The 14,401-nt window shown below is 40.9% G+C and overlaps 1 protein-coding gene across 1 annotated transcript in view; it reads left to right on the forward strand.

The window, feature by feature from the left end:
• Window positions 1-14,172, forward strand: part of PPP1R12A (protein phosphatase 1 regulatory subunit 12A) — a 2,492,399-nt gene extending 2,478,227 nt beyond the window's left edge. Inside the window, exon 25 of the mRNA XM_044087958.1 lies at window positions 12,072-14,172. Within this exon, the coding sequence (XP_043943893.1) occupies window positions 12,072-12,158 (87 nt within the window). The 3' untranslated portion in view covers window positions 12,159-14,172. The remainder of the gene's footprint in view (window positions 1-12,071) is intronic.
• The last annotated feature ends 229 nt before the right edge of the window (window positions 14,173-14,401 follow it).

The raw sequence follows: 14,401 nt of genomic DNA on the forward strand, positions 1-14,401 counted from the left end.
CAGTACGGAAACATTGGCTGCACCTATAGTGCCGGATGTGACTCCTGAGAAGATGGCTAGTCTGGAGATATGATCACAGCCGTCATCCGATCCACAGGCCAAACCCGTAACGGACTTTGCCTTGGAGTAGGATATCAGCATGTCCTTGGAGGTACTGCAGACATCTGGATAGGATGTCCAAGGGGAACCCAGCCTCATTATCTCTGAAGGCCTTAAGGGGATCCTGACCTTTCTAGTTTGGGAGGAAGTGAATTCAGACATAATTGAGTGTAGGTCTACATCTGGCCCACTGTCCCTACATAGAGTTGATATTCTTACAAAAAGAAACAAAAGGTTAAACATGTTTCTCCACCATTTGATCCTCAAAAGGATTGGCAGACTTTTTCTCAGAGCATTTTTAATGCTCTCATGTCTCTTAGAACCCCCTCCGGGGGTTACTGTACCTACCTCCCCCTTGGACTGCTTCACTTCAAAAGAGAGTAAGGGAAGAAACCTCTTCAGAAGAGGAACAGTCTTCTGATGATGAGTCACTGGCCTATTCAACACGGATCCCCTCCCCACTAGATTATGCTTTCCAAGAGGAAGACTATAATGGGGCTGATTCACCAGCAGTGGACATTTTATTTAGTGGCATCTTGACCAAGATGCAGGAACATTTCAAGTGGGAAAGCACTGAAATGTCAGATGTTCAAAAATGCTACTATAACTTACTGCAGGTGGAGACCCCCAGTGCCTCAGCTGTCCCCCTGTCCTCCTTGCATTCTTAGATGTATTTGCATCTTCAAGCAAAACTCCAGACTCACAGCCTCCTACACCTAAAAAAGCAGACAGATTTTATAAGGTGCATGCAGACTGCAAGTTCTTATTCAAAGCACCCTCTGCTGACCCATCGGCCATCACTGTGGCTTCAGACAAATCCTCTAGGCTTCTTCCTTCACCCTCCCTGCTTCCTTCTGACAAGGACAGCAGACATTTAGAGAGACTAGGGGGGAAAGTGTATATGTCCACCACCCATGCCTTTAGGACAATCAACTAAAAAACCCACATGACAAAATACTCTCTAGAGCTCTTGTCCCAGTTATCTAAAATCATTTCAGATTTGTCTGGTTCTGAGAATAATTCTCTGGATATGCCCTTGTTGGGTGCCACTTGCCAGTCAATTAAATGTAGCTGTGATGCTGCAGAGGCTTCCTCTTAGGATAGCTGCCTCAGGATTTTTTTGTTAGAAGATTTGCATGGTTAAGACTTCAACCCTTACCAGAGGATGTCAAATCCAAATTGATGGATGCTCCTCTGGACAGTTCAGCCCTGTTTGGCTCTGCAGCTGCTGACCTGTTTAAAACTTTGCTGGAGAAGGATAAGGAGATGCAGGACTTGAAACAACCTCCTGCTATCTCCTGTCCCAAAATTCCAGAGAAATTACCCTTCTAAGCCGTTTTTTGTCAGAAGACAATCTAGGTCATCTCAATATAAGACAAAGAAATCTGGAAAGAGATAAGTCACTTAGGACTCCTCAACAAGCCCCACCACAAAAACAGCCATTTCCAGATATATCGGGGTCTGTTTGACTATTTGGACCCCATATCACCCCCACTACTTTCCCTTCACCTTTCTCTTTCAAGTCCAGCTTGGGAAAACATTACTGAAGATTCTTGGATGCGTTCCATCATAAGAAACAGGTACTTCATGGTTTTGGGAGTTTCTGCCACCTTTCAGGGGCATTCCCCAACCACCCAAAGAACTACTTCCACTGTTTTCACGGGTGTTGCAAAACCTGCTGGATCAAGGCACTATTCAGCATGTGTCTATTCATCAAAGAGGCAAGGGATTTTATTCTAGGATGTTTCTTGTTCCAAGGAAAGAGGGCCATCTTAGATCTCTCCTTCCCCAACACCTACCTGAAAGTCCCCTCCTTCAGGATGCTCACATTACAAACTCTGTTCCCTCTGATCTTAACCTCAAGCCTTTATGGCCTCAGTAGACATAAAGGGACGCCTGTCTTCATATTCCAATTCATCCCAGCTACGGGAAGGTATTAAAGGTTCTCTGTAGCCTCTGGAGACACAGTTTTTAGCCTTGCCCTTTGGTCTTTCTACCACTCCAAGGGTATTCACAAAATGCCTAGCACCAGTGGTGGCATTCTGCAGGGCATCCAAATTTACCCATACCTGGACAATCTTCTTTTCCAAGCAGACAGTCCAGAGGCGCTAGAGCAAGATCTCAACCACGCAGTATACATCCTTCTTTCCATGGGATTCACTATAAATTACCAAAAATCTGTTCTCTCCCTATCACAGGACCACATTTTCCTGGGATACAGGATCCAAACAGACCTCATAAAGGTTTCCCTTCCCATTCAGAAGGTCCAGAAGCTCACTGCTTTCTTTCAAAGCATTAGCTCTCTCTCTCGCATCTCAGCCAGAACCTTTCTCAGGACTCTGGGCTTCATGTCATCCACCATCCCTGTGCTCTGTCTGGAAAAAAAATGCACGAGGAAATTGCAGTGGTTCCTGAAATCAGTCTGGACACAACATGCACACACCCTCTTGAGTTCCAAATTCCCCTTCTTCCCTGCAAGAAGAGGGAAATAATCTAGCAGATTCAACAAGTCTCTGCCAACCCAGGCCTCCCACTTCATCCTCCTCCACCAGTACAGTACAAGAGATGTACATATACACCTCAGGCACAGGCTGGGGAGCAGCCTTCAGCTCCATTAAAGCACAAGGCAGCTGGTCACCCTCTCAAAGAAAAGATCACATCAGCATAAAAGAAATGAGAGCACTGTTGCTGGCACTCCAGGTCTTTGAGTCTCTCCTCATTACAAAGCCCTTAATTTTCAAAGACAACGTGACAATGCTCTAGTATGTGAACAAATGGGGGGGGGGCAGGTCTTACCTCCTGTGCAGACTAGTCCTGCAAGTGCGGAAGCTGGCTGTCAAATTGCAGACACACCTTCAGGTAGTATACATTCTCTCAAGCTTGATTGTATTGGCAGACACATTGAGCAGATACAAAAACACAACCCCACGAATGGATGCTTCACAGGGATTTGTTCTTTGACATTGTCCACCAGTGGGGTACTCCGTAAGTAAATCTCTTTTCCTCCCCCATCAACAGACAGCTTTGTCAGTTTTGTGCCGGAGACCCACACCCTTTGGTCTGGAAAGTGGACACACTGTTTTTCATGGAGAGGGATGTTTCTATATGTATTCCCTCCCCTACCTCTCATTCCAAAAGTCCTACTAAAGATTCAGCAGGACAGACCAAAAATCTTGATGGTGACCCCCTTTTGACCAAGACAGCATCGGTTCCCCTTAGTTCTGCATTTAGCCAAGGACAGTCACTACAAGTTACCCCACAGAATGGACCTATTCACACAGCACAAGGGAACTCTCATCCACTCTGTCAAACTCTGTGGATGACATTGTGGTTAATAGGGCCTTGATTCCTTTCAGACACCTTTTGTCAGAGGATGTGCTTAGAGTACTGCAGGAGGCCAGGAAACCCAGTACTAGAAAATCTTATTTATCCAAATGGAAAAGATTTGCAATGTGGTGTCTCTTATGTAACCTGGACCCACTAACAGTAGAAGTCCCCATAGTTCTGTCATACCTGTGTAAGTTGCTGGATGCTGGCCTAGCACATACTTCAGTGAAAGTACGTGTCAGCTATTTCTGCCTGTCTGCCTGTCTCACCTCCTTTGGCTTCCAGGTTCGAGGCCGAACAATTTCTGAAAGGCTTCCTTCACTTGAGACCTCCCAGAAAACCAGCTCCACCCCCCCTGGGATCTTAACTTTGTCTTGGAAAAACTGGCCCTGGACTCTCTTACGTCAGCAGCTTCTGCTCTTGGAAAACAATATTAATACTGGTAATCACTTCTGCCAGAAGGGCTTCTGATCTCCAGGCCATTATGGCCTCCCCCACCTTTCATGGTGTTCCACAAGGACAGGGTATCCTCTCCACACCAACCCTCCTTTATGCCTAAGGTGGTAAATGAGGTGTCACTCAACCAAGCTTGTCCACCTTTCCTACCTTTTTCCCTTCACTCCAAAACTCTGTAGAAAGAGCTCTGCACACTCTGGATGTTCACAGACCGCTTCGGTTTTGTCCTGACAAAACCAAGACTGTTGTTAGGTGCTGTTTACTTTCACCCTAGAGCCCTTGGGCTTCCTGTCTCTAAACAAATTATTTCCAACTGGATCGGTAAGGCTATCTGCTTTTGCTATGAATACCATGGAAAGAGCCTTTCTTCTTCAGTTAGGACGCACACTACCAGAGATATTGCCTCATCAGGCACCTTCTTCAAAGGGTTGGACACCAGTTCCATTCTGGAGGCAGCTGCTTGGTCATCAGTCCATACTTTCACCATGCATTGCAAACAGGACAACATCTCCAAATCCAGGACAGGGTTCACAAGGGCCATTCTCCACGGCTTCCTGGAAAGCTCCTCTCCTCCTCCTCTTAAGCTTTTGCATTCTCCCGTATGTAAAGAACACTGCAAGAGCAGAATAAAAAGCCACAGATTACTTGTCTAAAATCTTACCATAATGTTAGGTGTCCTTCTCTTCTCTGTTACAGTGTTCTATCCCACCCTCCATCCCCTTGCATTTATTCTTCCTTGGAAGTACCTAGCCTACATACCTATTTCTCAAGCATTCTCCCGGATGGTGCGTGCGTACGCCACTTTTGTGGCCTGCATCCGATAGCCTTCATGTGACATACCATGCACCCTAGGCACTAAAGACTTTTTTTATATGGGGCAACTTTGGGTCACTTGGCAAGCAGTCTCCGTCATGAATACTGCAAAGGAGAAGAGAGAGACATCTAACATTATGGTAAGATTTCACACAACTAGTCTATCGTGCTTAGAAAAAATTGATATTGGGGAGAGATCTCCTGTTCAAGGTATGTGTCCCTTGAAGAGGAGGACGAAAGCCATTACCTGGCAAGATGATAAACTGCATATCTCCTGTGCTTTCAAAGCTATTTATTGAAGGCATTTATTTTTCTCATAAATCTGTGCGCCATTTTGTGTAAATAGTTTTAGTAAATATGTAAGTCTTTTGTTAAACTGGAAAGGATTCTGGTGAATGCTGCTGTGTATCAGCTGTGCACCTCCTGTAGAGTTTAATTCACCATATCATTCAACCCATGTAAACAGTTGCTAAGCCAGAGGTCTTCCCCTAATGTCTTGTTCTCCTGGATGCATCCCTTATTTTGCTCCCATGGAGATGGATGGCAGTAACTTATTCGTTATCTGGCAGCACTTTTTCTAAGGGTCATATTACTGATTTGCTAATGAAATGATGATGTCAGTTATGGTATGCTGCTTAAAAGGATATTTCTGCAGGGCATTTTATTCTGAAGTCCAGATTTTCTCTTTAGAGTCATATTACCCTTTTGAAAAATTGGTAGCATTACTTGGGATTCTACCCAAGTGCTAACATGCTGGAAAGGACACCTGCAAATCCAAGTGATACATTAGAACTTAAAAGATCATTTCATATTTAAAATGGCTTTCTGTACTTATAGGAGTCTTAAAAAAATCCGTAGTAATTCCATAAACAGACTGCAGAATTTACAGTAATTAGTCAACAACACAATAGTAATAATTACAAGATAGTTTTGCAGGGGGCAAGACCCCCCCCCCCACAAAAGCGTATCTGAGAGTACATTAACTCAGAGACTGCAACCTTAAGGATACAGGGAAACTTTCTCACTTCGTAACTCAGCAATTTCACTTATTTTTTTTTCTTTTTCATTGCTGTATATAGGAGTTGATTCTATCTAGTAGTCCCATTTCAGTTACATCTAGTGTGATTAACACCAAGTATTCCATTTTTGCTGTTATGCATACAAGCCAGATGTTATACCTGTGGCTAAGAGTGTTTTGTAGTCATTCAGTTTTGGGAGCAGTTTTCCTTTTTGACAGTTCTATTTCAGATATTGCCAGAAAAGAGCATGTGTTTTTAGAAGAGGATTTTGACAGAGGAAGGTATGATTCTCTTCAGGAATTCATTCCCTAAAACTTTGACATTTCAGATAGTAAACCAGAAGTTAATCCTAGACATTTTTTTCCTTTGTTGAAACTGTTACTAGACTTGTATTGGGTATATTTTATGATTTGTTAGAGGATGAGGTTCCTAATTCTGTGCCTAATCCCACCCACCACCACTTTACCAGCACTAGAAGACACTTTTAAAGGTTCCTGACTCACTGTCTGCATTTCCAAAGAAAGCTGATGAGCAGTATAGGTTCTCTTCAGATTATAAATGTCTGTTCTCAACTGTCAGATGACCCTGCTGCAATAACTCCAGCAGCAACAACTAACAAAATCTTTGTCTTCGTCTAACCCCGTGCCATCTGATAAGGAGGGCAAGTGGTTAGACAAACAAGGTAAAAGAATGTTTACTTCTACTACATTAGCCTTTAGGATCTTGAATTTATCAGTGCTTTATGTGGAAGTGCATGCTAAAACGTGCTTATAGTTTGGATGTATTTGCTGCTTCATTATCTCCAGAAGGCAGGTCATATGTGGATCAGATTATTTCCTGACTTGACTCAAGTTTCCAAACGTGCTACAAGAAGCATGTGCAATTGTGCTGACACTATGTGAAGCGAATCTGTTACCTCCTAGGAGTTAAGATTTGTTAAGTTGCATAGTCAGAATATTTCTGATCACTTGATGTCTGAAATTCTTAATTTTCCACTTAGCCTGTATTTGGGCCTGTGGCTACACAGATCCTTAAACAGTGGAAAGGCAAGTAAATGGATGCATGGAGTGTCGAGGATTTTTCAGGTAAACAAGTTCTGCCCTAACAAGGCTGCTTCTCAGTCCTGCAATTGGCAGAACAAATAGAAATCTCTGCGTAACAACAAGCAGGGTCCTCAAAAGAAAATGGCAGGATATCTTTTCCAAACCAAATAAGACATAACCATCCCAAAAAGAGTCAAGCTCCAGCTAATGAATATATGCCATGAATCAGTTCACCTGATCCACACCTCCTGTCCCTGTTTCCCTACATCTCTCACATCTACTGACCCTCAAACCCTTACCTGGGGTCAGACAGTTTGAGGAAAATGGGTGTTGAAGGTGATTTAGGAAGGATTCACATGGCCGTGAGTGGATTTTCCTCCACTTTCAGAGGAATCCCACCACCCCCATGTCCATCCAGCTTGACAGACCTGTTTCCACCAGTGCTACAGCGCGTCATACAATCAGTGTCTGCAAATCACATGGGCCAAGGTTTTTACTCCAGAATATTTTTGGTACCAATGGAGGAGCACACTTGGAAACCTGTCTTTTCTCATTGTCCATGTCAAAATTCAAGATGTTGACTGTATCAGTGCTTGCACTGCTTCGAGACCATCATTGCTAACACTTTCAGGAAATGTCTGAGGTTTGCTGTATGTGGTCACGTTATCTGTTCTCTACGCTATCCTTTTGGCTGTTCACTATATCTTGAGTGTTCACAAAATGCCTACCAATATTGATGGCTCACTGCAGATTGCAAGACGTCCACATTTTTCCTTATTTTGACCATTTGCTTGTGTGTGCATTGTGTACTCATAGATGTTTAGAGTCCTTAATAAAGATGTCTAACTTCCTGTCACATGTGGGATTTCACTATAACCTATAACATTTTTCTCTCACCCACTCACAAAATTGTCTTTGTGGGGTGTCTGATAGATGCACAGGCAGAAGGCCCTTCATTCCAAAAGGAAAGATAATAGTTTACAGACTTTTCTGAGTTTTTCTCAACAGCTTCAGGCTCTTGCAAGTGAATTTAGCAGGATTCTAAGCCTTGTGGTATCCATGATCTTCATTATACCACTTGTCAGATTACACGTGGGAAAAAAAAAATCCAGTGGTATATAAAAATGACATTCCTGGACCCAGCACCTGTACCTCTTGCACTTTGATTCCCATGCTGGGGTTTGTAGGGTGAGAATTACAGTGGTGGAGAGATCAAATGGCTGTCAATCCACAACTTCCTTTCTCTCTTTCAACTCTAGTTCAGTCTGTCCAGGCGGACTCTTCACGATATGCTTGGTGTAGTTTTCGTGGTAGCAGAATTCCAAGGTCTTTAGGATTGTTCATACAAGCCAAAGCATATAAACATCAAGGGAATGCTGTTGTGTTTTTATGCTTTGTAAACTGTACACCATCTCAGCCCTTCACAGGTGATTACAGACAGTAGCACAATGATTTAGTTATCTCAATAAATAAGGGGGTACAAGGTCATACCCACTTTGTCGGTTGGCAGTTATGGCTTGGGAACTGGCTTATCAGCATTCTTGGACTCTTCAGCCCTTCTACATTCTGTTAGAGCAAAACAGAATTACTCAACAGATCTTGAACAAACCCTCATAAGTGAAATCTCAATACAGATGTGTTCCAGGACTTGATCCATATGTGGGGAACACTTCCAGCAGATCTGTTTGAGACATTCTTGGCAAGCATGAGGAGCCGATGCTGTCATTCCCTTGGTTGTGAATGTTCCTGTATGCTTTTCCACTCTTGTCAGTGATTTCCATGGTACTTCGAAAGATTCAGAAAGAATTACCAAAAATCATTGTAGTTGCTCCCTTTTGGCCCAAGCAAAATTGGTTCTCCTTTCTTATGGAATTGGCTAAGGGCAATTGCAACAAGCTTCATCACAGAATGGATCTACTCACACAACACAAGGAGAGTTTGATACATCCTGATGTCAGTCAGCTACAACAAATGGCCTGAATGATTCAGTTTTAACTCCTTTTTTGGCACCTTTTTCATGAGGACGTGCAGGAGGTACCAAAAGAGGCAAGGAAACATGCTTCTAGAAAGTCTTATGCTGGTAAATGGAAGAGGTTTTCTAGGTGGTGCCTTGCCAATCACAGGTGCCCGAAAGGGAAGTAGACCTCTGGCTCTCAAATGTTTGTGTGACCTACTTAAAGATGGCTTGTTGTATGCTTCTTTCAAAGTACATCTTGCAACCATCTCAGCTTGTGTGCCTGTGGATCCCTCCTCTTCTGTGTGTGTGGTCAGGCAGTTTCTGAAAGGAGTGTTGCACCCTAGACTGTCTTGCAAGCAAATTTAGTCTTCCTCCGTGGGATCTCAGTTTTGTTCTTTAAAAAAAAAAAAAAAAAAACTGACCTTGGCTCTTTTTGAACTCGCTTTTCAGGCTGACTTGTCATGGGATTGTAGGAGGTTGCTAAGCAATTGGCCTTAGGGCCTTTACAAGCCTAGCCATGTTTTACCCTTGTTGCCTCATGGGTCGAGAGACATAGCCTGTATTAGCATGCAAATTTATGATCAGCACCAACTGCCCTTATCCAAAAGGGACATAGGTGAAACCCAGGAAGTGAGTTTATGGTTTCCCATCCAGTTGTCCAAGTTACGCTTAAATAGGGTCATTAAAGAGCTCTGTTTAAGCGTAACTTGGCCAATTGGATGGAAAACTGTAAATTCATTATTTGGTGCTCTGACATCTGCAAGGCAGATATCTGACTTGCAAGCTGTTATGGTGTGTGAATCCTATTTAGTTTTCCACAGGGATAAGGTTGTGTTATGCACAAATCCTTCATTCATGCCTAAAGTTCTGTTTTTACCTTGAATCAAGCCATCAGTCTCCCAGTTTTCTTCCCACAGCCAAAAACAAGGGAGAACAGGTTTTACAGACATTGGATATCCACAGGCAGCTCGGGTACTACCTTGACATCACCACTTCCTTTAAAAAAGCTGAACAGCTATTTGTTTTTGATGTCAGGACTAAGAGAGGCCGACCCGTCTTTAAACAGATGATATCTAGATGGTTGTCATCTGCTATTTTTTCCTGCTATTCCCACAATGGTGTAACTATTTCAGGCAAAGTTAAGGCACATGCTACCAGGGCCTTATCCAGTTTGATGTCATACTAGAAAGGATTGGATTCTAGAAATATTCTAAAGGTAGCAGCTTGGTCCTCTTTTTATATCTTCACAAAGCACTGCAAACTGGAATTTTTCTTTAGGCCCAGGACAGACTTTATTTTGAACCATTCTCCAAGGGTTCCTGGATCCTTGTCCTTCCTGCTTCCAGGTAGGATAGACTTTGGAAATCTACCCATAGGCTACTGCAGCACTGAGAATTAGTACAGTTGTGCAAGTCTTGTTTGCCCCAAACAGTGCATGTTCAGATTTCTTTGCAGTAACCTCATCCACCCATCAACCTGCTTTCCAGTTAGATGAGGTGGGACACAGCCTCCTTTATTAACAGTTGTTTTGATGATTTGTATGGCAATTGAATTTTTATATAGGCTCGAGATGAATCTACCTTCCATTATCAGGGCAGTAAATTCCTGAAGATTTACTTCACTCTGGTTGATAAACTTCTCTTCAAAAAAAGTACAACCCATCAACAGCTAGAGTGGGTAAGAGAGAGGGAAGTTAGAACTTTGGCAAGTTGGCCAAATGCTGTGTCCTTGGCAAGACACTATCCATAGATGAAATATGAACATCTGCTGTTATGGGTAAGTAGAACTTAAACAGCTGTACTTTATCCTTGAATCATGGTTTACGCAGGAATTTGTGATGGGGCCTGCTGTGGTATTAACATCGTTAATTCTTGTGGGAATGCATTGCATAGGCCATAGTGGGTAATCCTTGTTTTAAACATGGGTGTCTAACGTTGTTGAGAGTCATGAAATGTGTTTGCTTCCCACAAAAGTTAAACCATTGCTGAAATCTTCTGAAAGATCCACTGATCTAATGAGTATTTGCATTATCTGTTATGCCTCTGTTTGGCTAGATCAATCCTTTTTCAGTGAAAGGATCAGCTAAGGATGTTGATCACTTCACCATCCCCTACATTTATTTAAGACATTGATGGCCATTGTGTTTCTTAACGCATATGATTTGTTCATTTGGACCGTATTTTAACATCATGAGTTGTGTAAAACTTTGTTCAGAGCTCGCTAGTTAATGACCATTTGATGAGTGCATTCTCCTTATCTTTCCCTTCTTGTTAGGCACAGGTAAATGCAGTGCTGTCGCATTGTCCTGTTTCCTTAATTTCAACCAGCAGTATTTGGTTGTGGACTTAAGCAGGTTACAGTTTTTCAGAACTCTGGCATATATGATATTTTGAGGTGCCTTCTTACTTTATACTGTTTTAGGATTTTGTCCTTTGTGTTATGCTGAATAAGCCTTCTTGAAGCAAATTATCAGTTAAGTCTTCAGCAGGTGCTTGCAGGTAGCTGCCTCTACCCAGTTTTTTTTTTTTGTTTTGTTGGATTTTGGTGATCAATAGGGTATCTAGGGCATATGCTCCTTCATGGGAATTATCTCCTTCCAAATGCACTTGCTCCCTTTAACTCCAGATTTTCTGTCATGTTTCTGACTTCTGCGGGCCATTTATGTGGCATCTCTCTAACCAGTTCCCCTTTGACTTCCTTTTTATAATTTTTATAAAACCCAGTTTTCCATGTACATTTTGTTTTTCCCCTGCTCCAATTACTCTCTACCCTTTGGCCATTCTGTTAGTCCTTGTTTTCTTTGTCTCTGAAAACATAACATTTGTTAGTAGAGATTTACACCTCATGATGATGTAATGTTGCCTTAATTGCTTAACTGCATACTTAATTTGCATTCTTTGTGTACAGTTGTTGGTCAGAAGCTTCAGTGTTTACTTTTATATTTGATTGTTTTTTGCTTACTTAATTACATACATCAAAAATATAGGCAGCTTATACTTAATGTTGATCAGAGTTATGTCTTTAGTTTTTGATTTTTGTTGCATAGTAGTTAAGCGTAGTCCTCTGTCTTAGTCACCATTGCCCCTTCAGGGTGTCACAGTCATAGGAATGGTTCTCATTCATTGTGAACGATAGTGTTGAGATGCTGGTGTAATAACAGCTGTAAACCAGTAAACCACATATTTTACAACTAACTGAAGGAGTGGCCTGCTGAACGATTTTGTGCTTGTGAGCTGTTTGGCACAGTACATGCATATTAAATGTGCTTGGCTGCAAGCAGAATTGATTACTTTATTTTTTGTGATGGTTATTCATATTTTCGGTCTTTTCCTAATACATTTTTTTCTGTTTTTATAGATGCTGCCTGATTTAAAAGCAGATAACCAGAGGCTAAAAGATGAAAATGGAGCTTTGATCAGAGTTATAAGTAAACTTTCCAAGTAAATGGGTTTTCTGCTGCAGCAGCTAATGGTATTGCACAGAACTATCACTCAGTTCCAGTGGACCATGAAAGGGCAGTTATTGGGAACTTGGGGGAAATTCAGTGAGTTGTCGTCATTGGATGTTTGCCAGTTCCTGACCTCTTTGTCACCCATTAGAGTAATGAGGTGATTTAATGTAAGCATGCAGCTGCTGAGAAGATGGTGACTGAGAAATCTTGTTTACAGCATACAAGGAAAGTGTTCAAGGCCAGAAACACCTCATATATTTAACCAGTAAGCCTTAGTTGTACATAGACACCGTGCATCAACAGTTCTGGCTATCGAAGAAGACAGTTACTAAACACAGATGTTGCCGTGCCACAGTTTTTTTTGTTTGTGTTTTTTTTGTTTGTTTTTTAATTTTTACATGCTTAAATCCTGTGGATGTGTGTTGTTTTTCTAACCACCCATGTGCCAGAGGTGTTTTCATGGTTCATTGTTCACGGATTTGCCTAAACCAGATTACAGAAGACTCTGCAGATTAGAGCTGTTTCGCCAAATTGAACTGAGACTTGGTGGAACATTTTTTGTATGTGCAATATGCATTGACTTCCTGTAAAGAATGCTTTAAGTGACTGAAAAAATCACTTTCCTTTCAAGTCTGGTTTTCTCTCTATCTTTCACTTTTTCCACTTAGTGCAAACTAGATGTATACTGTAATCTCCACTTTTCATTTTAGCAGGTACTGAATGATGCTGTGTGTACATGTATGTAAATGTTTGTGTGCGTGTGTACATATGTATTGTTTCAAATTTTTGACAACCACAAAGCATGCTTAGATATGCTTCCCAGTTGCAGAATGTCTGTTACTACAGAATAGACAGTTCCAAAAATAGTGTTTTAAGTTCCTTTTTATGATTACAGTTCTGATTATTGAGTGCTGTTGTCAAGGTAGGTGTCTGAAACAGAAGTGCTGTTTCATTTTTTTTTTTTTTTTTTTTAAGTGTTCACAGTTATAAAATTGCATCAGAGATAATATATCTGCTTCACTACATTTCACTTATTTGAATTCTTTGGATGATTGCTGTCTATAACTGCTGTCCAAAGTAATATTAAATTATTAAGAAACATAACCCTTTACTGTCTAACATTTGTATGCACTGTTACTGCCATATAAATTGGCATCCTTATCTTAAAAAATGTCAGATGGACAAATAAAATATTTTATACATTTCAGTGGCCTTTTAAAAGTACTACAGTGAAGATTTTTCTTTGTTTAAAAACATATTTTGCATTTTCATTAAACCATGCAAGAGTGATTTAGACTGGCAAACATTATATGGATGCCTAAAAACCACTGCAATGTTTCACCATTAAAAAATCTGTACATTGTAAAGCTTGCAATAGCTGTTGTATTATCATGGATTATATTGTATACTATATTAAATGTGAATTTATACCCCTTCATTTAAAAAGTAAGGTCATTGTGTTCTATTTCCTATTGTTAGTTTTTTGTTTGTTTTGTTTTAGAAAACAGGGCTGTGTCCTGTTTTTGTTAACCAGTTTCATGAAGATGTAAGGTTTTGCTCATAGCTACCAGGCTCAGGATTTCTTGTTTTTAAAGGTACAAGGATAGTTTGGGATTTTCCTGTTATGATGGTGTGTGTGACTGTTAGAGTTGGAGAGGTAAAATGTGTTTTAGCAGTTTCAGTAACCTGAACAGTATGTAGAGGTGTGACCTGTTTGAATGGCATTGACTGCTGTTAATTGTAAGACACATACAGTTGCGTAGCAGACTATGAATTATATTTGGTAAATTTTGGTGCACATGCAGAATTAAATGTGTTTCTAATATTATAGTGTTTTATATTTAGTTTATTTATTCTTATCTAAAAGAGAAAGGCTATTAATGCTATGTTGATTTTATTGGTAGTAGTGAGCAAACCTTTGATCTGCATGAAACAGGTTACAAAACTTCAACTATTTTGGAAAAAAAAGTGTATTTTGACATATACAAATAAAATTAATAAACCATTTTTAAATGTCTGTCTTGTTTTTTGCCCCATTGCAGGAGTAAAGTGTTTTTGTTAGGAAATCTGTATGACTGGCTACCGCAGAATATTTTATCGGACATTCTGTAATGTTATTGCCATACACTTTTAGTAACAGATGGAGTAAAGTTCAGAAAATCTTGTTATTCACTTTGTTAGACAAATGGGTGATGCTGCATGGTGCTTTTTTGATTAGACAACAAACCTATTGTAA

Source organism: Protopterus annectens, chromosome 11.part0, assembly GCF_019279795.1.
Source record: "Protopterus annectens isolate FY-2018-M chromosome 11.part0, PAN1.0, whole genome shotgun sequence".
Taxonomy (NCBI): domain Eukaryota; kingdom Metazoa; phylum Chordata; order Ceratodontiformes; family Protopteridae; genus Protopterus; species Protopterus annectens.